Genomic DNA, 26,013 nt, shown 5'->3' with positions numbered 1-26,013 from the left:
ATATAAAATAGGGATACTATCTTCATTGGGTTATGGATATATTCTGCCTAAGTTCTTTTCTCTCATTAATTATATAAGGTGACTCAACCTATAAAGTATTAGCTATCATGGCTAATGATAATAGGCTTTGGCCTTATTTCCACAGGTACTTTTGTTAGATGCCTCCTTTGTTTCGTCAGGAACTTTATCGATCTATAGTCACACTGTTGTAGGTGACACTATCTCACTGGCAATGGTGCATTCCTATAGATAAACAAAGAAAAGCTAAAACTCCTGAGAATGCTCTTATTCCAGTAATTCTTTTTACCTAAGAATTCCCCTAGTATAAGAACCAACATGTACAGTAATGCATATGGTAACCCAGTAAGAATCACTTTTTGTTTCAAAATATTAATCCTCCTTGTGTAAAACATAGGTAGCTACTACAGAAATATTTTCCCCGTCTGCATTTTCCAACTCTCATTTTGTTGTTGCTCCTTCCGGAAAATTACATCTCTCTACCTCAACCCCCCTGCCCTTAGTCTCAAAGAAGAAAAGACAGATCAATTAATAATACCATGAATTTGAACTACTAAAAATGTCTTGTCATTATGAATTATGGTACATACTTACCATACTATTTCACAGCCTGAAAAAGAATGTGTTGAGCTTAATTTACTGGTAGGACAAAGCCTCAAGACAATTAATTTACTGACCACACTCAATTCTGGTTTCTTGGAAGAAACCTCTGGATGATACCAAAACTGAGAAGTAAGGATTCAGAAGTGAAGTTACTAAAAACTAGGTGGGAATTCAATCACTATGACCTACTGCCCATTAGGACATAGACAGGAGGCTCCATGGGAAGAATGGAACGGGAAACAGTGGGTGGAGACGAGACTATCCTATAAGCTGGACTGCTCCTAGGTAATTGGGCCTCAGGTTGCCTTTGGCTGTACATGGGCAAGGGCTTTGAGGGGACCGCTCCATGTCAGATTCTTCCATGAACAGGATGATCTGCTACATGGGGGATAACCAGAAAATTATCTTCCTGGTCTGATAAATTTGGTGCTAATTTAGGGCCTTGTTTCAACAACATATTTATTTATTTATATATTTTGAGAGAGAGGGAGGAGAGGGCCAGCAGGGGAGGAGAGAGAGAGAGAGAGAGAGAGAGAGAGAGAGAGAGAGAGAAATCCCAAGCAGGTTCCACGCTGTCAGCACAGAGCCCAATACTGGGCTCAAACTCACAAACTGTGAGATCATGACCTGAGCCAAAGTCAAGAGTCAGACACTTGGGGCGCCTGGGTGGCGCAGTCGGTTAAGCGTCCGACTTCAGCCAGGTCACGATCTCGCGGTCCGTGAGTTCGAGCCCCGCGTCAGGCTCTGGGCTGATGGCTCGGAGCCTGGAGCCTGTTTCCGATTCTGTGTCTCCCTCTCTCTCTGCCCCTCCCCCGTTCATGCTCTGTCTCTCTCTGTCCCAAAAATAAATAAGAAAAAAAAAAAAAAAAAAAAAAAAAACGTTGAAAAAAAGAGTCAGACACTTAACCGACTAAGCCACCCAGGTGCCCCTCAACACCTTTTGAACACTTGCTAGTATACCAGCCTCTTTTCTAGGCAAAAAAAGATAGTATTGTTGAAGATGAAAAAGACTCAAGATAATTTCAGATAGTGTAAGGACTATGAATGAAAAAGCAAAATATAACTTGGATGTAAATTTAAAAAGAAAAAAAGAAAAGAAAGAAAAAAGAAAAGCAAAATAAGTGACAACAGAAGGGATACAGGACTTGAGACCTGAATCACAAGAAAGGGTTAGCCTTGCAAATATTTAGGTTAAGAGCGGACCAAGCAGCAGATATAGCAAGCCAAGCGAAAAGGCCTTGAGATAGAAACAAAACCACCATGGCCACAGCAGCGTAAGCAAAGGAAAAATGAAACGGTCACAAGAAGGCAGAAGTCTGATCATAATAAAAAATTGGTAAAGTGGGAGGCCACTATGGATTTAAATAAGGCAGTCCCTGGTCTCTTCAAATCCTAAAGTAATCACCTTTCCTGCCATGTTGAGGATGGATGGGATGAGGGCAGGGTGGGGGAGGCAGGGGCAGAGAGGCTCCACAATAGTCAAGCGAGAAATAGAGCCTGGCCTAGGAGAGTAACAGTGGAGAGAAGAGGCAAGGTACAGATTCAGAAGAGCCCACAGGACTTGCGTAGAGATTAGAAATGGGGATGGGAGAATGGGCTCCAGGACTTCTTTCGTTTAGACAAATGTTAGGTAGTGCCGGTAGAGCTGGTAATGGAAATAAGTAGCTGAGTGCTGAGAGCAACCGGTTTGGTTAAAACAGTGAGATTTGTTTTAGTTAGGTAGGTCTGTAATACTTATAAAGGTGAAGGTGCAACACTCAGGTGCTCAGGGAGGCAGGCTGGATATACAAATTTAGAAGATATCAGAAAATACTGAATGCCATATGGATGATGCTTTTTGTCCCCCTTTGGAGAGGCAGAGCTAGGAAGTACAGCCCAGACCAGAGGTCAGAAAAGGAAGATTTGGCAACTATATGAGCAGTTGGAAAAGTAGAAGGAAAACCAGGAGTGTGGTTTCATAGACAGTGGGGAAAAAAAGTGTTTCAAAAACAATGAAATAGACAACTACTGAATCTGCTGAAGGTTTAGTAAAATGAGGACGGAAAAGTGACTAGGTTAGAACCATGACAAACACTGAAGACTTTGACAAGTGCAACTTAAATAAGATACATTCTCGAACTTTTTGCTTAATTCTACTAGAAGATTCTACCATTACAAAGTGTGGTAGGCAGACTAATGGCCTCCAAAAGATGGCCATGCACCCCCACCCCCCGCTCCAGTCCAAAAGATGTCCATGTCCAAATTCCTGGAACCTGTAAATATGACCTTACATGGCAAAAAAGAGTTTGTAGAGGTCATTAAGGATATTGAACTGGGGAAATTATCCACAAAGGTCCAATGTAGTCACACATGTCCTTTTAAGTGAAGGACAGTGACAGAAGAGTCTGAGATTTGAAGATTACACTACTGGCATTGAAGACAGATGAAAGGATGATGACCCAAGGTCAGCGGCTTCTAGAAGCAGGAAAATGCAAGGAAACAGATGCCCCCCTGGAGTCTTCAGAAGGAATGCAACCCTGCCAACACGTGGATTTTTAGATCAGTGAGACTCATTCTGGATTTTTGACCTCCTTAACTTCAAGACAAATTTGTATTGTTTTAAGCCACAAATCTGTGGTAATTTATTACAGCATTACAGCAGCAATAGAAAATCAATACACAAAGGATACCAAACTGGTTGTTTCCACAGCCTGGTCTGTATAGTCAGTATATACGACTACAAAGAAAAACAAGGTTAGCCTTAAGAATTAAAAAGTAAAGTCTCTGAAAACATGCCTTTTCTTATTAAAAACAAAAGCAGTGGGTGCCTGGCGGGCTCAGTTGGTGGAACATGACACTCTTCATCTTGGGGTTGTAGGTTTGAGACTCACGTTAGGTATAGAGATGACTTAAAATTTTTAAAAACTCTGGGGCACCTGGGTGGCTCAGTCAGTTGAGCATCTGACTTCAGCTCAGGTCATGATCTCATGGTCCATGAGTTCAGCCCTCATCGGGTTCTGTGCTGACAGCTCAGAGCCTGGAGCCTGCTTCAGATTCTGTGTCTCCCTCTCTGCCCCTCCCTGGCTCACACTTTGTCTCTCTCAAAAATAAACATTAAAAACATTTTTCAAAATAAATTTAAAAACCTCTTTAAAAATACAGAAAAACAAAATAAAAACAAAAGTAGCTATCAAAAGCAACATTAATCTGGCAAAAGCTGACAACTAAAATGACTTACCTGAGTAACCAGTATGTAAAAACATGCTAAAAGCTTAAGAACTTGACACTTTATTCAACACGGTCAACCAGAAACCTGACCAACATGAATAGCCTAGTTACAAAAGAATTATAAGGCATGGTATGACAGAACTTCACGCCTGAAATCCTTCAACTTACAAACTTAGCTCGAAACAACTTTTATAGATTCCAAGCTATATGCCACCCAATGATGTGGAAGCATGTATCTGTGTTATTGTCTTTAGATTTTTCTAACCCCTAAGGAGAAGAAATCCCCTTGAATCATAAATTTCATGATTCCAATCTGACACCTATAAATCTCAACTTATTGAAGGTCAGTCAGACTCTTACTAGAGTCTAAGCAACCCACGGTACATTGATAATATTGCTGCAGCTGAGCGGAGAAGCAGGCGCGGAACAAGTGGTCACAAAACCACCATCCTGAGACCGTGGGGATTATCAGCGGCTCTCCCCGTGCCATGCCTCTCTTGGCCTTCAGAGGACGTCATGGCCTACAGGGCTTTCTTCTGAATACCACAAATCCCCCCAAACGTATTCTCTGGTTGGTTATTTCTTTTAAGGAAAGTTATCAAGGGTCATTCACAAGATGAATACGGAGAGAAAAAGCAATTTGGCAGTGATGTTATTCATTGGTCTAAAGTATTTTCCAAATTACTGGTTTAACAGACTCCTCATATTTAAAAAAATAAGTACAAGTCTAAATCCAGTTGACCCATTTTATTATAAGGTTGGTAACAAGGCTTTTTGAATGCCATCTGAACTTAAAGTAAAATAAAACATTGCAGGTGTACAATTATCCCACGTTTATAAAATATTTGCTATCTGTATATACACATATAGGTACACAAATGCGCATTAACGCTCAGTATATTTTAACAGATTTTGGGGGGATGGTGAGATTTTAAGTGATTTTCCTGCTTTCCGCCAATTTTGATTTACTATTTTTTTTCTTATAACTAGCATATATCATTTAAATAAGTCATTATTCTGAATTTCTTTTAAAAAGCAAGTCAAGCATTTCCGTCCAAAGGAGGAAGAAGGAAGGTAAATGCAAACCCAGCAAAAAACATGGAAATTTTAAAAATTTAGTACAAATAATTGAATTTCAAATTCAGGAAACATGTTTACTACAAATTCTTTAACCACATTGTCTTTTTGATATAGTTATGATGTAGAAAAGCTTTCTGGCAACTTCCATTTATAAACTCAAATCTCCCAAGAAACAAACATTGTTTTGTTTAGAGGCATTTTATTTAGACAATTAAAACAATTAGATGTTCAGAAGCAGTGTACAATGAAAGAGAAATCAAACCAGTTACTTTATCATGAATTCCCTCTTCTTTACAACTAAAGCAAAAGGAAAAAAAAAAGGCTTTCTGCTTTTAAGGGAAACGTCAGAAAAATAGGCCAATATATTTTTCTTCTCCATAATAACATAAACGGCTACAAGAAATCTAATTATAATAAGAGAAATTGGATGTTGGCTTGCACATACTCATTAAAAAGACAACAGGCCATCATACCACAAGAGCCTACTTCCACCTGCCTTCATGTGAGACTCTTGCGTTTTCATGTACAGGTAACAAACACCAAGTTAGTTCCAGCACTGGAGCTAAGTCATATTCCCCATAATTTACTGCTCATGTTTGCCTTAAGCAGAGAGTAACTCCGGGAGGCTGATGCTTTTCTCTGCTTGCTTGTTTTAGTCCATAAGTTGTACATTATCTGCAGCATATGCCCAATGCTCAGGCCTTAACTTCAGGAGTTGAACTATAGATGGAATCTGAGTTCTCTGAAGCAATTTCTTCTGCAATGAAAAAAATAACAATGAAAAACACCCCACATTAGTCAACTTAATAAAGAAAATTTCTGTGTAAATTTCTGTGTTAACCACATTTCTGTGTAATAAAGGAATGAAAATTTTTTTGGTAAGTGTGCTGGTGACGCGAGGCAAAAGAGAACAAGGGCACAAACCGTTAATGACTAAACTCATGTCACTGAAAATGCAATGAAGAAAGAGTTCATGTATTTCACCCATTACACTCTTACACTGTAACTTAACTTCCCAGGGGACCCTCTGCTGGGCTACACTTTCAGTGACTCCAACTATTGAGTAAACACTGAATTAAAGTCTTATCTTTGGAAGACCTGGCCGCCTCCTTTATTCATTCAAAATCAAACAATACTTTATGATCAGCATACCTTCCAATCTGTAATTCTACATTTGGGAAGTAGTATGTCCTTAATAAATGTTACAAAACAATTACAACTGCAACAGCTTGTATTTTTATTTTAGCAACTGCCTCATAAGTTAGACTCCACTATAAGAGTAACTACCTCGAATCCACACTACATCTCCATGCCTACCACTATGCTATAGATACTTAAATATTTGTTTTATGAACATGTGTATAAAATTACATACATATAATAAACTTTCCATTACTTAAGTATGTCCATATTTAGTAAGTGTCCTTTGTCAATCAATAAAACTCATCTAACCCTTTAATTTACATCCCCCAGGACTCAACGAAAGTTCATTCATCAGTATTTACCTAGCTCCTCTTCTGTTGTCTCTGGAAAACTGATCTTTGGCTTTGCCAGCTCACCACTATCTTCTTCTATGGAAAGAAAAGCACTTCATGATTATGTGAATAACTTCCAATAACTTCCAATATTTAAAGAAGAGTACGCATTATTCTAAGCAACGAGCTACAACATAGGAACCTCTTTCTTAATAATTAAAATTCTAAAATATTATGTGTCTCCTCAAAGTTCGCTTTTAAATTCATACTACAACTATTTGGGGATCAATAACTAAGTATTTTTATTAAAAACATGTCTACCTTATTAATAAGGATCTGTGAGTAATACCATTCAGAGATTAAATACATTTACTTATAAATTCTTTATACTGCCCTCTAGCAAAATTTGAATTAGGTCCATTCCATTCACCAAATGATCAAGTATAAAAACAAACAAAAGAACAAAAAACACAACAAAAAACTTTAACCAAACAAAATAACACAGTAGCCAATTTATAATCATGGGCTTCTCTGCTTCAACCATATTATAGAATTTAAAATCTATAGGCGACAGAAACATAGAAATAAAACTAGTGATGAAAAATGACACAGGGGCGCCTGGGTGGCGCAGTCGGTTAAGCGTCCGACTTCAGCCAGGTCACGATCTCGCGGTCCGTGAGTTCGAGCCCCGCGTCAGGCTCTGGGCTGATGACTCGGAGCCTGGAGCCTGTTTCCGATTCTGTGTCTCCCTCTCTCTCTCTGCCCCTCCCCCGTTCATGCTCTGTCTCTCTCTGTCCCAAAAATAAATAAAAAAAAAAAAAAACGTTGAAAAAAAGAAAAATGACACAAAATTATGAAGTTTAACTTGATAACTTTGTGGGCTTTTTAAAGTAAACTCTACCAACCCAGGGCTTCAACTTCCAACCCCTAGATTAAGATTCACATGCTCCACCAAGTGAGCCAGCCGGGGGCCCCATAAACTTGATAACTTTGAATACAAATTCTTACCAGGAAGCACACATTTCCAAAGGCCGTATGTTTTTCCTACCACAGTCTGCCATAGTCTCAATGTTCCATCTTCAGAACCACTGGCATAAAGTTCTCCATCAGGACTAAATCTCACACAGTGAATAGGACCAAAGTGTCCTTTGTAGGATTCTGAAAAAGAGAAGGGCTATTAGATAATTTAAGACTTAAATAGTGGCTAAGTATTGATACACTAAAGAAAATACTGTCTTTTATTATTGGGAAGATGCAAAATTCTCAAGTCCAAATTCAAAGAGCTAAACCTCACTAAAAAAAATGAAGTGATTCTGGTTCGCCTGGTTGACTCAGTTGGTTAAACGTCCAACGTCAGCTCAAGTCATGATCTCATGGTTCATAAGTCTGAGCTCTGTACTGACAGCTCGGAGCCTGGGGCCTGTTTCAGATTCTGTGTCTCCCCCTCTCTCTGCCCCTTCCCTGATCATGCTCTGTCTCTGTCTCTCTCTCTCAAAAATAAATAAACATAATAAAAAAAAAATGAAGGGCACCTGGGTGGCTCAGTCAGTTAAGCATCTGACTTCAGCTCAGGTCATGATCTCACAGTTCGTGAGTTCGAGCCCCACGTCAGGCTCTGTGCTGACAGAGCAGAGCCTGGAGTCTGCTTCAGATTCTGTGTCTCCCTCCCTCTCTGACCCTTCCCCACTTCCACTCTCTCTCTCTCCCTCTAAAATAAATTAAAAAAAAACATTTTTCAAAAATCAAAGTGATTCTTCTCACAAAGTGGTACATAATGTCTACCATTTCTCAATAAAATTACCCTCTTAGAATTTTAGCGCACATTATGGTTTCGTATTATCCCTCAAAAAAAAAAAAAAAAAAAAAAAGAGGCTTCATGTCCCAATAAGGACGAAGGAAGGGAGTAAATTCTACAGAAAACAGGTCTAAAGTCTCAGTTCAATCCCAATTTCCACATCCTAAACTCACTGCCTATTTACCAGGAAACCAATTCCTATTATGACTACGGAGAGCCACCAGATGGAGCTCTTTTATACACGTTGCCTCTTAATTTCCTACCAGACTATCTGGATTCTACTATTCATTCTGTCACATGGAACATTAAGATACAAGCTCAATGCTGATCCTTAAATATTTTAATCTGTGGAATTTAATGAGAAAATGTACAGATCAGTAGTGGTGCTGTTCTGTTTAAAGCATATCCTTATTTATGAACTTTTCTCATCTACTTTCTAAATGCTAATCATCTTATTAGTTTTCAAAGTCTTTATCAGACCAATGCTCCTGTTCTGTCTCCATCCATTCAACTCAAGGACCCTCATCTTCCCCCATCTCTGTCCAACCAGAGAATATCATGAGAGTATTATCACAAGAGAAAAGTTTTCATGAGAGTAGAAAGAATATGAGAGGTTTGTAATGAGAATAGCTGGATCAAAGGTCAAGTTCACTAACTGTGACCTCAGATCTCAGGCAAATAATTTACTTCTTTTTCAAAAAGAATAAAATACACGGCCAAAACATTCTGAAACCTTGGAAACTGACATTAAATAAAGATAATGAAAAAAAGAATCTTAATTGGGGCATCTGGCTGGCTCGGTAGAGCACCTGACTCACGATCTTGGGGTCATAAATTCAAGCCCCCACTTTGAGTGTAGAGATTACTTTAAGAATAAAAGAATCTCTTATTTAAAAGTCATTTATACTCAAATAATAAAGAGTGAACCATAAGCAATTATATGGTCCCTTCACCAAACTTCCACTTATCCAACCCAAATCCATTAGCTTCCCCAAAGAAACAAAACATAAAGTTGTCTTTTGCTCTCGTGTATAATTCTAACAAGCTTAATATCATTGGGTGGTAAAGCAGGAGAGTTAGAAGAAATAAAGTAGCAGCTTATGGAAAAAGGGATTATAAAAACTGAACACACTAGCTCAAAAAGCAAAAACTATTTTGGGAAGGCTAAAAGTAGATACTGAGAGCAATGATTATGAAATACCTACATAAATGTAAACCTAGATCACTTCTCGGCCTTTTGGCTAAGATCAAGTGTAGTATCTGTTCTTATCAGTTTAATAAATGTAAACCTAGATAAATGATTATTAAACCTAGATAAATGTAAAGTTAGGATGTATGTCAACTTCAAATTAACTTTACATGTCCCTCCCCCTCCTTTACTAAGGACTATTATTATGAAAATGGAAGCAAAAGTCAGACTCCAAAAAAACCCCAAAATCTCCTCCAATTCAGATCCCAAAGGTATCCCTATAATAGGTCACAGCTGTTTCCCCCCCCCCCCCCCACACACACACACACTATTCTCTACAAACCTTAGAGATTCTTACGCTGGCAAAACAGAGGAGCCAGATAGACGGGCTACATACTAGCACTATACTTCACAAAGAACAAACACCCTTACAGCTGCTTAACGGAATTTTGATATAAGACTGCCTTGTTGTATCCTCAGATAAATATACTGCACTACTGTATAGAATATCAGAATACAATGAACTTAGGTTAAAAGGAAAAGGTAAAATTGAGAGTTCAGTATACTTTGTTTGTAGTTCTACAAATACTTCTACCAAAAATGGAAAAAAGTCCTTTATTTTTTCGCTTGGAAATAGCAAGCTTTAGTTAGCCATAAAATTTGCTAACTGAGGTGTTAACTACTAAAACCTAGCATTTGACAAATGTAAACACATCATTTTAAGGGAAGAAAAAAAGGACAACTCACCTAATTCTTCTCCACTATTATAATCATACTTATAAAGTTTAAAGTCTTCACCACCTGCAACAAGAAATTCTTTTTCAGGATGAAGAGATGCAGAATTGATGGTTGCAGGAGCTTCAAAGGATTTAATTGGGTCCAAACTGGAAAATAATTTAAATAATATTTATAAACGTTGAATACTGCATATTAATACCAAAAAATAATTCAGTTTCTTTTAAACTGTTCCTAATTTCTGAAACACAAGGAATAATTACATCTTCATTTAGTCAAACATAAATAGAGATGTTAAAAAAAAAACAACAAACCTCTAAATAATATTAGCAAAAAAAGTTCAGAAAGATACTATGCCCAAGCGGAGCTCATACCAGAAATACAAGGCACTTTGGGCAGCGAATGCCTTCTTGGAAATGACTGTTAGCTAATTAAAACAGCATGGCTAATCTATTTGGATTTTTACACTGAACAAAATGTAATTCTGTATTGTTTGATTTTTCCATGATAACCATGCATTATCTTTGTAAACAGAAAAAGGTTTTACAGTAAGTAACATAATGGATTATTTGTACATTATTCTCAATTGCTGAAAATGTATGAGCTTCTGCAACAAAAAACCTTCAGTGCCATAAAAATATAAAACTGCTAAAGATGGCTCAGTTTTTAATATCAAGCTTTAAAAGAATAACCAAATTTAAAACTACAGCTATATAATAAAAATCAATGCACAACAACAGCTTCACCTGAGTATCAATGAGTTTGGACATCGGCTCTTTTCCAGTCTAATCCTAAAAGTCCTGAAAGGCTCCAACATAAAACATCAAGAGCATTCCTGCTCCGAAATGCCACCACCCTATTCCCATCATCACACACTACATACAGAAATTCAAGTTAGTCATGACTGGTGCAGGATCACTGAAGAGCAACCTTCTGCCTTGAATGGTAGAACGTTCAGTAGGCCAGCAAACCTCTGCCACTGAAACAGGATCCGAGGTGCTGATCTAAGCAGGGCTATGTGCTGCCTAAATCCACAAGGGACCAATGAACACAGTCATACAAATTAATGGCTCCGGGCAATTGTATTCTATTACTACCACTTCACTGTGGGTGCATGAACTCCTTTACATTCTTAACTGCTTTTCTCCGTTTTTACTACCTCCTCTTTCCTTTTGCCCTCCAGTAAAGCTCAACTGTGCAAGTGGCCCTTCTGACAAAAGGTAAAAGACTGCTGGTTGGAGCATAATGTGGTATAATCTTTACAGAAATCATGTATGCAAAGAACTTTATTTATTTATTTACTTACTTATCAAAGTTTTTATTTATTTATTTTGGGAAAGAGAACAAGCAGGTAGGAGCAAAGACAGAGAAAGAGAAAGAGAATCCCAAGCAGGTTTTGTGCTGTCAGTACAGAGCCCAAATATGGGGCTTGAACTCAAACCAAGAGATTAGGACCTGAGCTGAAATTGAGTTGGACACTTAACTGACTGAGCCACCCAGCCGCCCCTACAAAGAACTTTCCTACCCTTTGAACTGCTAATTCATATAAGGAAATACTCAGGTTTCTCTTACAAGGAAATATCAGAGATGTACCATAAATCACTGCAGCGTTAAAACAGGGAAACTGACACATGATTAACACCTATTATGTAATACACCTACCAAAAATATTTTCAAACAATTTTTAATAGCTGAGAATAATTTAAAATAAAAAATCTGAATTACACTCATAGGACCCTAGTAACTAAAGACAAATGCCCACATGAACACACACATATAATGTTATAAAAGACTAAGACAGAAAATAAAACTACCATTAACATTCTGGCATCTATAGTTGAAGAACTGTGGGTAAATTTTTTTTTCTATTTCCCAAATTTACAACAGAGGTATTAACCATATTTATGGTCACAAAAAAAAGAGGTCTGTTTTTGGAAAACATCACTAGGTCTACACAAACTTCAAAGAAAAAAAAAAAAAAACAGTTTCTCTAAAATTTTAAAGGGAAAATTAATAAGAGAATCAAGATCACAGTGGTTTTATACAGTAATGAATGTTAATTATAGCACCAGTCTAGCAATCCTTTTAAGAAAATTATCATTTAAAAGTTGTTAAGTTTTACCAATGTCCTAAATATCTGGAAATTAATATGATTAATTCATCAATATTCCAAATTCTTAAAAAACATATTGTTAATGGTATGGAAATATTTCCTCCTATATTATGTAGTATAGGCTAAGATTTGTTTTGTAAAGAGTTAAATACCTTTCACATTTGCCTTCTAATTTTTAAGTTACCAAAAAAAAAAAAAAAAAAAAAAAAAAAAGAGAGACAGAAAAGAAAAGAAAGAAAAATTAAGGTATTTCTTGGACATACCTTACTGCACTATGAAAAGCAATAGATCGTCCATAAGTTATTACCAAGATCTCTCCCTCAGGAATATATTCCATACTGCTAACAGACATATTAAAATTTAGAGACTTCACTTCTGTCATAGTAGCATGATCCCAAAGGCTGCAAAAAAGGAAGAGGAAAACAGTGGTATTTACTCATTTAAGAGAAGTGCGTAATTCCCAATTATACCTACAGATTAATCAATGAGAGAATAATCACAATTGTGGTACAACAACCTTCATTCCAATTCACAAATTATAGATGATACAGAGAATGTTTGGGTTCCTATACAATGATAAATTACTTGGTATCTGGTTGGTGAGGTCAACTTTAACACTTACACATACCTCCCAAGCAATTTAGCAAAATTACACTGTTAAGACATATAAATCTTAATTTTGCCATTCTAGTGTCACTCTAAATAATGGTTCTTATACTCTGTATTTGTGAATATGATGACAGCTATTATATATTACTACGGGAGAAAACAATCAGCACAAAGAATTGTGTATAGAATTTCAGGACTTTCATGGACTCCCTACACCCAGCCTGTCCACTGACTCAGGTTAAGAGTACGTGCTTATAAAGATATCAGTAGTTTTAATTAAGTGTCTTGTGGATTCTGCTCTAGGTTTATAATAGTAAACAGACAGCTCCAGAAAAATGTTATCTATGTACAGCTTAAGTTTTAAATTATTAAGGAAAAATTACTTACCGGACAGTTTTATCATCAGCTGAAAGAATCTGTTTATCCTCACTGCACCATAAAGCTTTTTTAATACCAGAAGTGTGACCACTGATTTCCTTAGGTTCTTAAGATAAAACAATTTAAAATTGTTAATATTTCATTTTCTTAACTGAGCAACATTGAAACAAATATGTAAAAAGAAAAGAAAAAATAAATTTTAAGTAAGACTGCCAACTTTTCAAAGCCCAACACAATACAAAGTTACAGTTTATAAAAGAACACATTTAGTTTTTCTGCACTGGATGGAAAACTTATTCGCATAACAAAGAACCCAAGAACTATGCTGTTATTTATCCTCACTTGGGACTGAATATATCACTCCCTCCAGGCTACTTTCTGCTTTCAAAAGCATTACCATTACTGTACCACAATGAAATAAAAGAAGCTAATCCAACATCATCACTAACACTGGGACCTTCATCCAAGTCACTGTTGGTAGTAACTAACAGGAAAAAAGAGGGAAATAGAGGCTGACAGAAGAAAAGGAGAATAAAAAGCAATGTGGCAATTCTCAAGAATATTTTTTTTTAACTTTATTTATTTTGAGAGAGAGGGAGAGAGAGAATCCCAAGCAGGCTCCACACTGTCCGTGCAGAGCCTGATGCAAGAGTTTGAACTCAGGAACCATGAGATCATGACCTGAGCCACCCATGTGCCCCTCCCAAGAATATTTCTACGCTGAGAGCAAAGCACCCAAAAAATAGGAACCTGTCTCCATTGGGAGACTTTCCCTTCAAAAGATTAAAAAACAACAACAAAACTACTCAGTGTTATCTTTGGACAAAAACATGCTGGAGGCAAAGCTAGTCAACACTACTTTGATTTGGGGCAAGTTACTTAATCTGTCGAAGTAAAGGTTACTTAACCCTTTCATTTCTTCATCTGTATGATGGGATAACGACAGTTACTGTACCTCATAATTTGAGTATAAGGACCAAATGAGAATATTCATCTGAAGCTTCTAACCCGGTGTCTGACATACAGTAAAACTTCAGTTAATTGCTGTTATTTCTATTGCCAGTACAGTGCAAGAACCACTTTCAAAAATCAGCTTTGAGAAAGGTAAAAGATGAAAAATATCCACCAAAGGCCTGAACTACCTTGCAGAGTCAGATAGACATGCTGATTGTAAGAGGTCCAAGTACTTTGCTATGTTTTGGCTTCAAGTTATCAAAGAGAATGAAGAGAAATACTTCCAGATGCTAATGAAGAATCACCTATAAATGTAGTCTGTTTGGTCACCTTAAAAATGCTTTTAGGAAAGAGAGTATCTTGAGAATAATTATTTAATATCCAATGTAGCTTTGACTTTCACACAAACTTTGGAAGTTCACAGATTTATGAATAAATAATAAATACCCATGATACAAAATTTAAGAGACCAACTTATATAAAACAAGATCTTGTTCATCATAATTTCATAGCTTTTGAAATATATTATAATGTGGCTAGAAAAGCATTAAACTACTACAAAATAGACTACTACAAAATGAATATCTGTACCAGAAAAGAAAAGGTATCTTTTACAACTTCGATGCAATAGAGAATTCATTAGGGAAATGATAAATTTCACCACCAAAAACTTTACAATGTGTATACCATAAACTTATTTATTTGAGAGACAGAGAGAGAGAGAGGAAAAGAGAGAGAGCATGCATGCATGAGCAGGGGAGAGGGGTAGAGGGAGAGACAGAATCTCAAATAGGCTCCACACTCAGCATGGAGCCTGATGCAGGGCTTGATTCCACAACCCTGGGATCACGACCTGAGCCAAAATCTCAACTAACTGAGCCACCCAGACACCCCTATACCATAAACCTGAACTAATAAAATTTAAGGGGCACCTGGGTGCCTTAGTCTGTTAAGTTTCCTACTTTGATTCAGATCATGATCTCATGGTTTGCTGAGTTCCAGCCCCACAATGGGCTCTACTACCCTGAGAGTGCAGAACCTACCTGGAATTCTCTCTCTCTCTCAAAATAAATTAACTTTTTTAAAAAATGTAAAAGGAAGCAACAAATTAGAATACAATAAAGAACCTTAAAACCAATAAAAAAAGATGAACACCACAACAGATAAATTGGCAAAAAGTACGAACAGGCTATTCACCAACAAATACATTAAAATGGCACTCCATAGTTATTTAATCTCATGAATAATTTTTTTCAAGTTTACATTAATACCACAGAAACATTTTTCTTCTACTGAATTGAGAAAGATACAGTTAGTTATCAGTGTTTGTTAGAACAGGTTAACTATAGATATATTTTTTATACTTCTGTAGAACACTCTTTAGTAATTCCTACCAACAGTTTCCAAGTGTACCTCCTTTTTGTCCCAACAATTCTATTTCTATGTAGTTATTCTACAGAAACAATTGCGGAAATATTTGCAATTAAAAGGATGTTAAGCATAACACTACTTATAAAAAGATTTTTTTAATGTTTTTATCTCATTTTTGAGAGAGAGAGAAACAGAGCACGAGCAGGGAAGGGGCAGAGAGAGAGGGAGACACAGAATCTGAAGCAGGCTCCAGGCTCCCAGCTTTCGGCACAGAGCCCGACGCAGGGCTCAAACTCACGGATGGTGAGATCATGACCTGAGCCAAAGTTGGATGCCCCACCAACTGAACGGCCCAGGCACCCCAAGCATAACACTACTTATGATATTTAAAATCTGTAAGTAGCCCAAACAGGTCACATAGTAAGAGATTTTTTAATCCACTTATCCATAGGATGAAAATGATATAGTCATTAAAAACAGTGGATAGAATATTTCAAAACATGAAAAAATTGTGAATTGCAATTTTTAAAATTTTTTTAAATTCAAAAAAAAATTTAAAAATCCTATTAATACATTCACATGGTTCAAAAATCTGAATATATGTACACACTAAGAACTTGCACCCTTCTTACCTTCTATAGATAACCACTCATTCTTACCAAAAAGTAGTAACAATGCTATGCATCTTTTTAAACTTAATATGATAAAAATTTAGCAAAATAAGATTTTAGGTTGTAAGAAAAAGATACAAGTACAATGTAGCAAATAAATGGACATTATAAAAAAGAGATTTGCATAGAAAAAAAAAACCTGGAAGAATATGAACCAAAAACTAAAGATATTAACAATGATTAATACTGGATTATGAATTATGTTTTCATTTTTTTCTTTGTGACTATCTTTAACTTCCAAATTTGAGCACTGAACATGATTCTTTTTAATCAAGAAAACTTATTTAAATTAAAACAAAATATAATACAGGTATAAATTATGCTTACCTGCTTCAGGTTTGTTCAAATCATATATGCGTAACAGTTTATCCTGTCCCCCGGTTAATAAGTAATTACTATCCTGAAAACACACACAAGGAAAATGTTAACAGATTAGCCATTTTAACAGCTATATCTTTCTGAAACTTCTTCAACACCAACTAAAATCTAAATAAAGTTCACCGACATCAGGGGCGCCTGGGTGGCTCAGTCGGTTGAACATTTGACTTCAGCTCAGGTCACAATCTCAGAGTTCATAAATTTGAGCCCCACATCGGGCTCCGTGCTGACAGCTCAGAGCCTGGAGCGTGCTTTGGATTCTGTGTCTCCCTCTCCTCTGCCCCTCCCCTGCTCACGCTCTCTCTCAAAAATAACCTTGAAATAAATAAAGTTCGCAGGCATCACAAAGAGATGTAAAACGTACCAATTCTGAGAAGATACTGTAGAACATTTATTCTTTTCGTAATTGCCTAAATTTCGTAAAACCCTTTAAGCTCTCCAGTTCAAGTGTATTACACCACCTACCACATGAATCTTCTCCATCTGCCTTATCCTGCTCCCCTCCCCACTAACAAACACTTCTTTGGTGATCTCAACTTTATCCTCTCCCCTCTGAAAGTAGTTAGGAAACATTATTGGCACATTTTAGATATTTGTTGCTACCGACGGAGAACTCATCCAAGAGTTCCAGGGTATCTCAGGATTAACCAAATAAATAAATAAATCTCTATAGCTTAATATGCAATTATATTATCAAATATAAGGCAATATACACCTAATATCGCCCCAAATATACAAACCAATCAAATATACAATGTCACTACATCCTATAGTAACAGCAATTTCACTCCCTAAAATAAATTCTATTTTCTGATACCTGCGTAAAATCCACAGTCTTGACAATGTGTTTATGAGCCAGCGTCATCAATTCATCTCCTGAGACAGCATCCCACACTTTGCTAAAAGTAAAAAGAGTGAAATTAGAAGAGAAATATAATGGTAATTTTGATGATTACCAAGTAAGTTAGATACATGAAATGTTATATAAATGTATTACGTATCTCTCATTATCTTTAGTATCCCTCACTGTTAAGAGTTCATTTGATTAAATAATTTAAATGATTCTAAAGAAAAATATACCTGTAGAAGCCATGTAGCGAATCTAATTTTGACAATGAAAAAGATCTACAAATTTAAGTAAATGATATCCATGAACCAACCCATCCTTACCTTTAGCCTACAGCCATAATATCCTTTTAGCAAGACTACAAAACATTTTAACCAATTTTAAGTTTCATCTTTCCAATTTGTTTCTCTAGTCACTAGTCTCACTTACGTGCAAAACAAACAAGCGAAAAACAAAAAATCCTAGAAAAAATTTGCAGAAGAATGAAAAGGCCACATAAAATTTTATATCAAGACAGTAGAGAAGAAAATATTCTCTTCCTCAAAGCTGACTCTTAAATTCTCAAATTCTAGTCCAATTAACTTCCCCCAAAGTATCAGCCTTTGATTATATAATGCTAAAACAGGATTTTTAATCTCTCAACTGCCTGTTTCCCTGACCCACTCCAACCCAAAGTATATGTGTGGTTGTGTGTCTATACAAATATATATGTATGTATGCACACTATAAGAGGTTCCCCAGGGCGCCTGGGTGGCTCAGTTGGTCAAGCGTCTGACTTCAGCTCAGGTCACGATCTCGCGGTCCGTGGGTTCGAGCCCCGTGTCGGGCTCTGGGCTGATGGCTCAGAGCCTGGAGCCTGCTTCCGATTCTGTGTCTCCCTCTCTCTCTGCCCCTCCCCCATTCATGCTCTGTCTCTGTCTCAAAAACAAACGTTAAAAAAAAATTAAAAAAAAAAAAAAAGAGGTTCCCCAAATAAAAAAGCTTAGAGAAGAAAAAAACTCATTTTCTATCAGAAGTGATTATTGAAAAATAAACAAGAAAACCTTGCTTACTGGGAAAAGAACTGTTAAGAGTGAACAAACTATGCTCCAAAAAGATATTCATTTTAATGTAACTGACATTTATTTTTAAAAATAAAGGGAACCATATACAGTGGGGGGCAGAGTGGGGGGTGTGGGGGAAGCATGACCAAAGCAGCAGCATCCAGGGTGCCAATATATCTATAGTCTTTTCCATCCTATTTAGAAACACTACTAAAATTGAAGATGACCCCTTCTGACAGTGTGTTCTAATAATCACTTCTACTAACTTTGGCATATTTCCATTATTCACAGTAACAATCCTAAAAAGGGTTTATAGCCCTAAAAATAATCTAGAATAACCTAAATGTTTTCTAATGTATTTTTCAATCACCAGATGTGAAACTGATATTAACTAGCTGGCTGAGGGGCTCAAATGAAAACAGTGAAGGATCATTAAAACAATACCCTTTCATCAGCGAATCATGCAGCATTTACGTTCTGCACAACTCATGAAGTACCCGTCATCTCCCTAAACTACCGATTCACCTTACATCCCCTGTTTCGTGCATATAATATTGTTATCTGTTCAATACTTTTCTTATCCTTGGAACAGACTTACCATATGTCTCAAAAGAGGGGTTGCTTAAAGTTTAACAACAAAAAAAATTAAGTTATTTTAGGTGGAAAAAACTGCCCAGCTATCTTAACATGACCAAGTCATCAAAAAGGAGATAATTCCACCTTCAATTTATTGGCAACCTTATTCAGAGAAAAATCGATCTTTCTATTGTCTTTTACAAGCAAGAAAAGTGACCATACACTGTTTACCTATGGATTGCTGGGCCTAACTCCAGATCCATTTAATCACCCTCTGGAACAGAGCACAGTAACCTTCTCCACTTTAGGCACCCTCTCCAAATGATTTTAAGAGGAAAGTGGAGATGCTAAGAAAAGGATCATGGGAAGTAAAGCTTACATTAGCTTCATGAATTAAAAGATATAAAGGGGATAGAGTTTCAGGAAATAGTGTACTTATCACCTGACTCAATTGCCCGAATTATCTCAAGATAGCATTCCAACTGACCCACAGACCAGCTCTGCTGAATACATTTTCTCCACAAGAACAAAATACACCTCTAGATACACATGACATTAATGAATTTTATGAGAAACATAGGAAGGGTGAGTGCTTCCCAAAAATTATTTATACCAACTATGATTAATCAGGTTAAGTGGGGGAAGCTATTCTTTAGCTGGATCAGGTTCCGTAACAGCAAGTCCCATGCAAATCATTAAAAGAGATTATACACAAGGCTCCTACTCCTCCAAGACAGACACTGAACAAGTAAGGGGTAAGACTCACCTACTATTTATTGAAGCATCTACTAGGCAAGAGACGCTGTGCTAAACTCCAAGGATGTAAATGGAGAAAGATCTCTCTAATCCTCCCAAAAACCATGTGGTCTTACACCCATCTTACAGATACGAAAGCCAAAGTTTTAAGAAGCAACCCATGATCAAACTGGAAATACACAGCATGGCTAGCACATGAACTCAGCCCTCACCAAAGCGAATGCTTATATCTATCTTTCCCACTCTATCATGGCACCTAAAAGCCTTAGGGGGGGGGGGGGACAAAACCAAAAGCATTTAATATTTAAATCTATTCAACCCTCTTGCACAAAACCAAATAATTTCATGGCTTTAGCCAAAGAAGTTCCAAAATTGTACATATGATTTTGGTCTAGTGGGAATGGTAGCTATCACTGCTACCTTACACATGCAACACTTACATACTCATTCAATTTTAGGCAATGTTCTAAATATTAGAAACATTTTAACTCATTTAATATTCACAACTGACACAGGAGACAAGCATTATTACTATTCTCATCTTTATAGATGACGACACTGAGAAAAAAGAGGTTAAATAAATTCCCAAGGTCACAGAACTACTAAATGCCGGAAGGAGGATTCAATTACAGAATCCGGTTCATGCTTTTAATGCTACTTGTAAACACAGACATTGAGACTTGAAATGCTAAGCACAAAAACAACACTGAATACCTATCCACAGGTATTCCTGTGGTATCACAGGAATAGGTATCACACGTCCTCAAATGTGTGATTTGGGTTATTAATGCTCTATAAGTGACCTAAATAAAGATAATTGTTCCTCTGGCAGCAAGATAAAATCCTGACTACTCTTTCCAAGACTCTAAGTATTTAAAGTGCCATATTTTTTCACACCTTTTTCGCTCTCCATTTCAGAGGCGTTATCGCATGAACAGTAATTTCTATCTAGCTCTTTATCTTCCCAAGGACTGGCATTATAATTTGGTCAAATGCACAAATGAAGGCTCTTCACAGATGTTACAGAGACAGGCATCCTTCCCAACAACTTTTTGCACAAGTCTCTTAAAGATCAGAGCAAGCCCATCAAGCAGGAGGTGACAAAACATTTTGCTCACTAATTAACACTGACAGGGCCCAGAATTGAGGTTAACAAAAATGTATCCTTTCAGAATTGCAATTCAAAAGCTTGTTTAATGCTAATGTTTGCAGTGTCTAACATCTTGTTCCACTTAAAACTTCACTGTATTTTTTTAATTTGAGAGAGAGAGAGAGAGACTGTGCAAGCTTGCGTGAGAGGGGGAGGGGCAAGAGGGTGCGAGGGAGGGAGGGAAGGAGAGTGAGAGAGAGGGAGAGAAGCAGAGAGAAAGAAGGGGGGGAAGAGAGAGAGAGAGAGAGCGTGGGAGGGAGAGAGAGAGAATCTCAAGTAGGCTCCATGCTCCCACAACCCTAAGATCATGACCTTAGCTGAAACCAAGAGCAGACACCCAACCGACTGAGCCAGCCAGGAGCCCCAAAACTTAATTATGTTTAAAATACCACTTTATTAACTATTCACTTATTACACCAGACTGGGAGCTAGTTTCAACAATGACATTTTTAATATTCTCATCCCAAATGTCTGAAGTCTACTAGAGTTGAAAACCTCAGTTTTCTACCTCTGTTATAAAATCAGTGACTTTCATTTCCAATGACAATGTTCCTACTAGACTGAGCAAAAAACTCTGGAGGAGTTGAAGTGGAAAAAAAAAAAGCTAACCTCTTGGCAATCAGACACAAGTATTACAGAAGCAAAACCAAGATCTGTGATTAACCCATTCTTTACCGTCTACTTTAGAAAACTTCCTCAAGTTATTTATGCAACAAATATTAAGTACTGAACAAGCCAAGGGATATAAAAAATATAAGACATGACCCCTGACTTTAAGAAGCAACAACACATAAATCAATTATGTGCTATCAAAGTGCCAGAAGTTTTAATACTGGGAACAGTGTGAGCCCAAGAAGGAATGAATGGGCACTTTCACCTGATTGCACTCCAGAAGTCTTCCGTCTGAGAATCACTTTTACCAAATTAAATAAAAAAAGGTGAATGGGAAGGACATGTTACAAGTATGCACGCTCACATCTACAGTAACATTTGACCTGAAGCTGTTGACATTACAGGATTTATATAAAATCAACAGCTCCTTATTTTATCAGGATTACACACAATCACAGCAAGGCACAGCACAAAGCCTTGTAACAGTTACGCATAAAGACGTAATAGAAATCTATTCATTGAAGTACAGACAAACGTTCAGGCTGACATTTATAACTTTTGTTACTGCTCTCACCATCTCAAATTTAATCCCGGATAAGCACTATCATCTCCCTCACCTTGTTTTAAAAACTGTAATTTATTTAATTTTACATACAGTAGAATTCATTCTGTGGCATAGAAATCTACACGTTTCAACAAAGGCATAGTCACATATCTACTACTACAATCTGTCTTTTTTTTTTTTTTTTTTTAACGTTTATTTATTTTTGAGACAGAGAGAGACAGAGCATGAGTGGGGATGGGGCAGAGAGAGAGGGAGACACAGAATCTGAAACAGGCTCCAGGCTCTGAGTGGTCAGCACAGAGCCCGACGCGGGGCTTGAACTCACAGACCGTGAGATCATGACCTGAGCCGAAGTCGGACGCTTAACCGACCAAGCCACCCAGGCGCCCCTGTCTTTATTTTTTATAAATACTCCTAACATAGAATTACGAGAGAGAAAGGAAGGAAGGAAGGAGACTACTTTTACTCTCCAGAGTTGAGTGTAACAAAGTCTACTACCATACAATTGCTCTTGACATTGCCTTCATCAGTTTACACATTTAAGTGTCTGTTAAGTCATAAACACAATCAGAAACTAGAATACCAAGACTATATAAAAAAATGAAAGTGCCCAGAAGGGGAAAGTGGGTCTTTACAAGTCACTCTAACATATGCAAAGGCCAAAAACCAAAATAGGTAAGATGTATTTTGGCGACAGTAAGTTTAGTGTAACTAAACCACAAGGCATATGGTATGCAGTGCCAGAGATGTCGATAAACCAAGATGAGGCCAAAGTGTAAACTGGCAACAACTGAAATTTAACGTTTAGGCCAGTGGTTCTAAGGCTGGACATCAGAACCACTTAGCAGAACTTCAAGGAAAAAAAAACAAAAAACTGATGCTGGGGGATGTGGGGGCCCCACCTCCAGATCAATTAAATCAGAATTTCGCAGACACATACATCTGAATAATTTAAAGTTCTCTTGGGTACATGCAAGGTCAGGAACCACGGAAACTGCAGAGGGAAGAAGGAAGATCATTAGAGAAGTGACATGATGAAATCTGTTTTTAGGAAGATTATGGAAGATAAAAAGAAAGGAAAGCTACTAGTGGTAGGGACATAAAAACATCATAGCCAGGAGATATGCTGCTATAGAATTAACAATGATGAGGGGCGCCTGGGTGGCTCAGTCGGTTAAGCGGCCGACTTCGGCTCAGGTCACGATCTCCCGGTCCGTGAGTTTGAGCCCCGCGTCAGGCTCTGTGCTGACAGCTCAGAGCCTGGAGCCTGTTTCAGATTCTGTGTCTCCCTCTCTCTGACCCTCCCCCGTTCATGCTCTGTCTCTGTCTCAAAAATAAACAAACATTAAAAAAAATTAAAAAAAAAAAAAACGATAATGTGGACGTAAGGAAGAAATCAAGAGTAATTTAAATTTCAACCTTAAAAAACTTAGAAAATAAAAAGCAATGGAGTTTGGAAGTTTTAAATATGTGTAAAGCCAGTTAACAAAAACAGAGAATGAGATGGGGCTAAAAATCCAGGTCATCAGCACTAGGGAGCCACAGAAGTGTGCAATATCACTCAGAAAGCACATGTAGTGCAGCATTTGTAAGCACGACCCTCCCAAGATTCGTTATCTAAAGTGCCTGTTAACAATGCAGGTTCCTGGGTCCTAATCCAGACATAGACAATAAGTCACTTAAAGTCTCTGAAAATTGGTGAGAACCACTGAAGAGAAAGAGGCAGAAAGGACTAGAGGTTTAGTGAGATCAAACATCATGTGCTCTATCTGGTAGGCACTGAGTCAGAATTTTATGAATAACTGAAGTTGAAGTTTTGAGTACTTCCATTAACACAATCCACGGAGATCTCCAAAACTGGCTGTTTCGGCTATACTTACGCAGTGAAATCCGCAGCTGCTGTAGCTGCTTTGGTGGCATCCTTATTCAATGTTGCACCCCAAACAGCACCCTTATGACCCAAAAATGTTCCAATCCAGTCTCCTGTATCTCCCTGACGTAGCATAGGCTTCCCATCTAAAACACATTTAAAAAAGCATGTTATTTCGAAGTTCAGATTACTTAAAATCTAAGACTCGAACATAAAGTGATTGTGTTAAATCACAAAGTGGAACACTGCTTTTATTGTTTAACTATTCTCATTCACTGAGGTCACTATGAAACGTCCAGAACTAAATTAACTGAAGAGCTGAGCCAGACATGCTCACTGAAGCGTCTGTAATTCGGTAGGAAGAATACTGATCTATGTCAAAATAATGTAGATTTCAGTCTTATTTTGGACAAACGTCTTAACCTAAATCTCAGTTTCCAATTGAAGAACGGGACTACTACCACAAAGGAATGTCCAATGAAATAATAACAGGAATGACAAGTCTCTGTAAAATAACGAAAGGTATTACTTAGCCTGGCCTAGTTTCTTCATGCCCCAAATCCTTGAAAGATTATTTACAGTATTTGATGGCCGGGGCGCCTACGCAAGCGTACAGTCCGGATGCTCCAGAAATAGCAATAAAAGTAAAATGAGAGGCCTAGACGGGGGGAGGGCAATACTTGGCCTCACCAGAGGATCAGAAAAGCCTCTCTTGGCTCCAACTACGAATCCCTATTTTCCCCATCAGACCATGTTGGCCTCAATCTCAAAGGCTGAGATCTCCCTTCGGCACTGGGGAATACCTTTGGAGCCAGTCCTACCCGTCAGGGATCTGGATCCAGGGGCCCTGCTCACCTTTGCAAGCGCTGATTAAGAAATAGCCATAGGGCGTGATGCCACTGAAGGCCAAATCAACCACAGGCCGCGTGTGGCCCGAGCAGGTGAGCGGAGTCTGCCTCATTGCCATGGCGGCGGCGAACCGAGCGATCCGACTGCGGAGCCGAGGGTCGTCTGCTCTTTTCTTTCCTCTGCCGCAGAGCCTCTGGCTCAAGGCCCCCGCCCTGACACTAGGGACTGGGGATGGGCCGAGAAACAGGAAAAAGAGGCCAATCGGGCAGCAGCGAGGTCAGGAAAGGGTTTGGGGATGGGCCAGGGTGTCTGCGACGGGCGACCGACAGCGGCCAGGGAGGGAAAGGGAGGGAGGGAGGAAAGTAGGGGAGGGGGAAAACCGGAGAACCCGCGGCCAAGACCCGCACGGTCCACACCGGTACCGGCAGGAAGTGACGATACCAATGACGTCAAGCGTCCGTCGGAAGTGACGATCTAGCAAGAAGGCAAGTTTGCCCGGTGGAAGAGCTAATAGGACAGCAGTGCGCAGGCGCTAGATCAGCACACGTTGGGCACATGACCCTGGTCCCGCACCGGCCACGTACGGCGCCTAGAGAAGCTCTAGACTTTGCCTTGGAGTCTCCAGTTCCCAGCTTTGACCAGCCGAAACCGGTCTCGTCCCTGGGCGGAGTTTGCTGAGTGCGAAAGCTGTGACTGCCCTTCTCTGAGCCTGGACCTGGCGGCCCTTGTGGATTATGCGCCAAGCAATCCAACTGGCTGGACCGTGCTTGTTATCTGAACAGAAAAACAGAGTTGTTCCCAGCAGCGCCCCAAACCAGCAAACTTCGTCTAGGAATTTTTTTTTTTTTTTTTTTTTTTTTTCAGTTCTTACTAAACAACTACATAGGCAGCTCCTCTGGGATTGTCTACAAGTAAGGCCCTTAAGAAACGTGGTTTCTCCAGGCACTCATAAAAATTCCAGTAGTGTTAGCGATTTAGATATGAGTGTTAGGTGGTTTTAAATACAAATAAATTTATATTACTTTCTCTTTTGAGGACGTTGAGGGACACTAGTGCAATGGTCCCCAAACTTTGATGAAATACCTCAGTAAAATTTGAATCTGCACTCCCATTATGGAGATGATGTGCGTATTACATACATGTACGTTACAATTAGGCAAAAACGTAAA

At 38.1% G+C, this 26,013-nt stretch overlaps 1 protein-coding gene and 1 pseudogene across 2 annotated transcripts; one reads left to right on the top strand and one right to left on the bottom strand.

Annotated features, from left to right (window-relative positions):
* Nucleotides 1-4,560: 4,560 nt before the first annotated feature.
* Nucleotides 4,561-25,268, bottom strand: STRAP (serine/threonine kinase receptor associated protein). Of its 2 annotated transcripts, none has more exons than XM_049625145.1 (10): nt 24,851-25,268; nt 24,006-24,141; nt 17,394-17,475; nt 16,526-16,598; nt 13,212-13,308; nt 12,479-12,616; nt 10,115-10,251; nt 7,392-7,541; nt 6,414-6,476; nt 4,561-5,665 (listed from the first exon to the last, which is right to left on the bottom strand). In XM_049625145.1, exons 1-10 carry the CDS (start codon nt 24,960-24,962, stop codon nt 5,604-5,606), a joined length of 1,050 nt encoding a protein of 349 aa, XP_049481102.1. In that variant the 5' UTR covers nt 24,963-25,268; the 3' UTR covers nt 4,561-5,603. The 2 variants fall into 2 exon arrangements, with proteins under 2 accessions (XP_049481102.1, XP_049481101.1); XM_049625144.1 differs by having other exon boundaries at nt 6,414-6,479; nt 24,851-25,266.
* LOC125920578 (uncharacterized) lies at nt 9,400-9,572 on the top strand (annotated as a pseudogene).
* Nucleotides 25,269-26,013: the final 745 nt, after the last annotated feature.

Source organism: Panthera uncia, chromosome B4, assembly GCF_023721935.1.
Source record: "Panthera uncia isolate 11264 chromosome B4, Puncia_PCG_1.0, whole genome shotgun sequence".
In the NCBI taxonomy this organism is placed as follows: Eukaryota; Metazoa; Chordata; class Mammalia; order Carnivora; family Felidae; genus Panthera; species Panthera uncia.
This window is presented reverse-complemented; position numbering and strand designations above follow the sequence as displayed.

What these genes read in the sequence shown, in the direction of transcription:
- STRAP (XM_049625144.1), bottom strand. Translation starts at nt 24,962, where the DNA reads ATGGCAATGAGGCAGACTCCGCTCACCTGCTCGGGCCACACGCGGCCT. An exon ending in TTTGAACAAACCTGAAGCAG is followed by an intron (nt 13,309 to 16,525) that starts GTAAGCATAATT and finishes TTTTATCTTAAG; the next exon opens with AACCTAAGGAAATCAGTGGT. An exon ending in GACAACAGAAGAGGAGCTAG is followed by an intron (nt 5,666 to 6,413) that starts GTAAATACTGAT and finishes TTTTCATTGCAG; the next exon opens with AAGAAATTGCTTCAGAGAAC.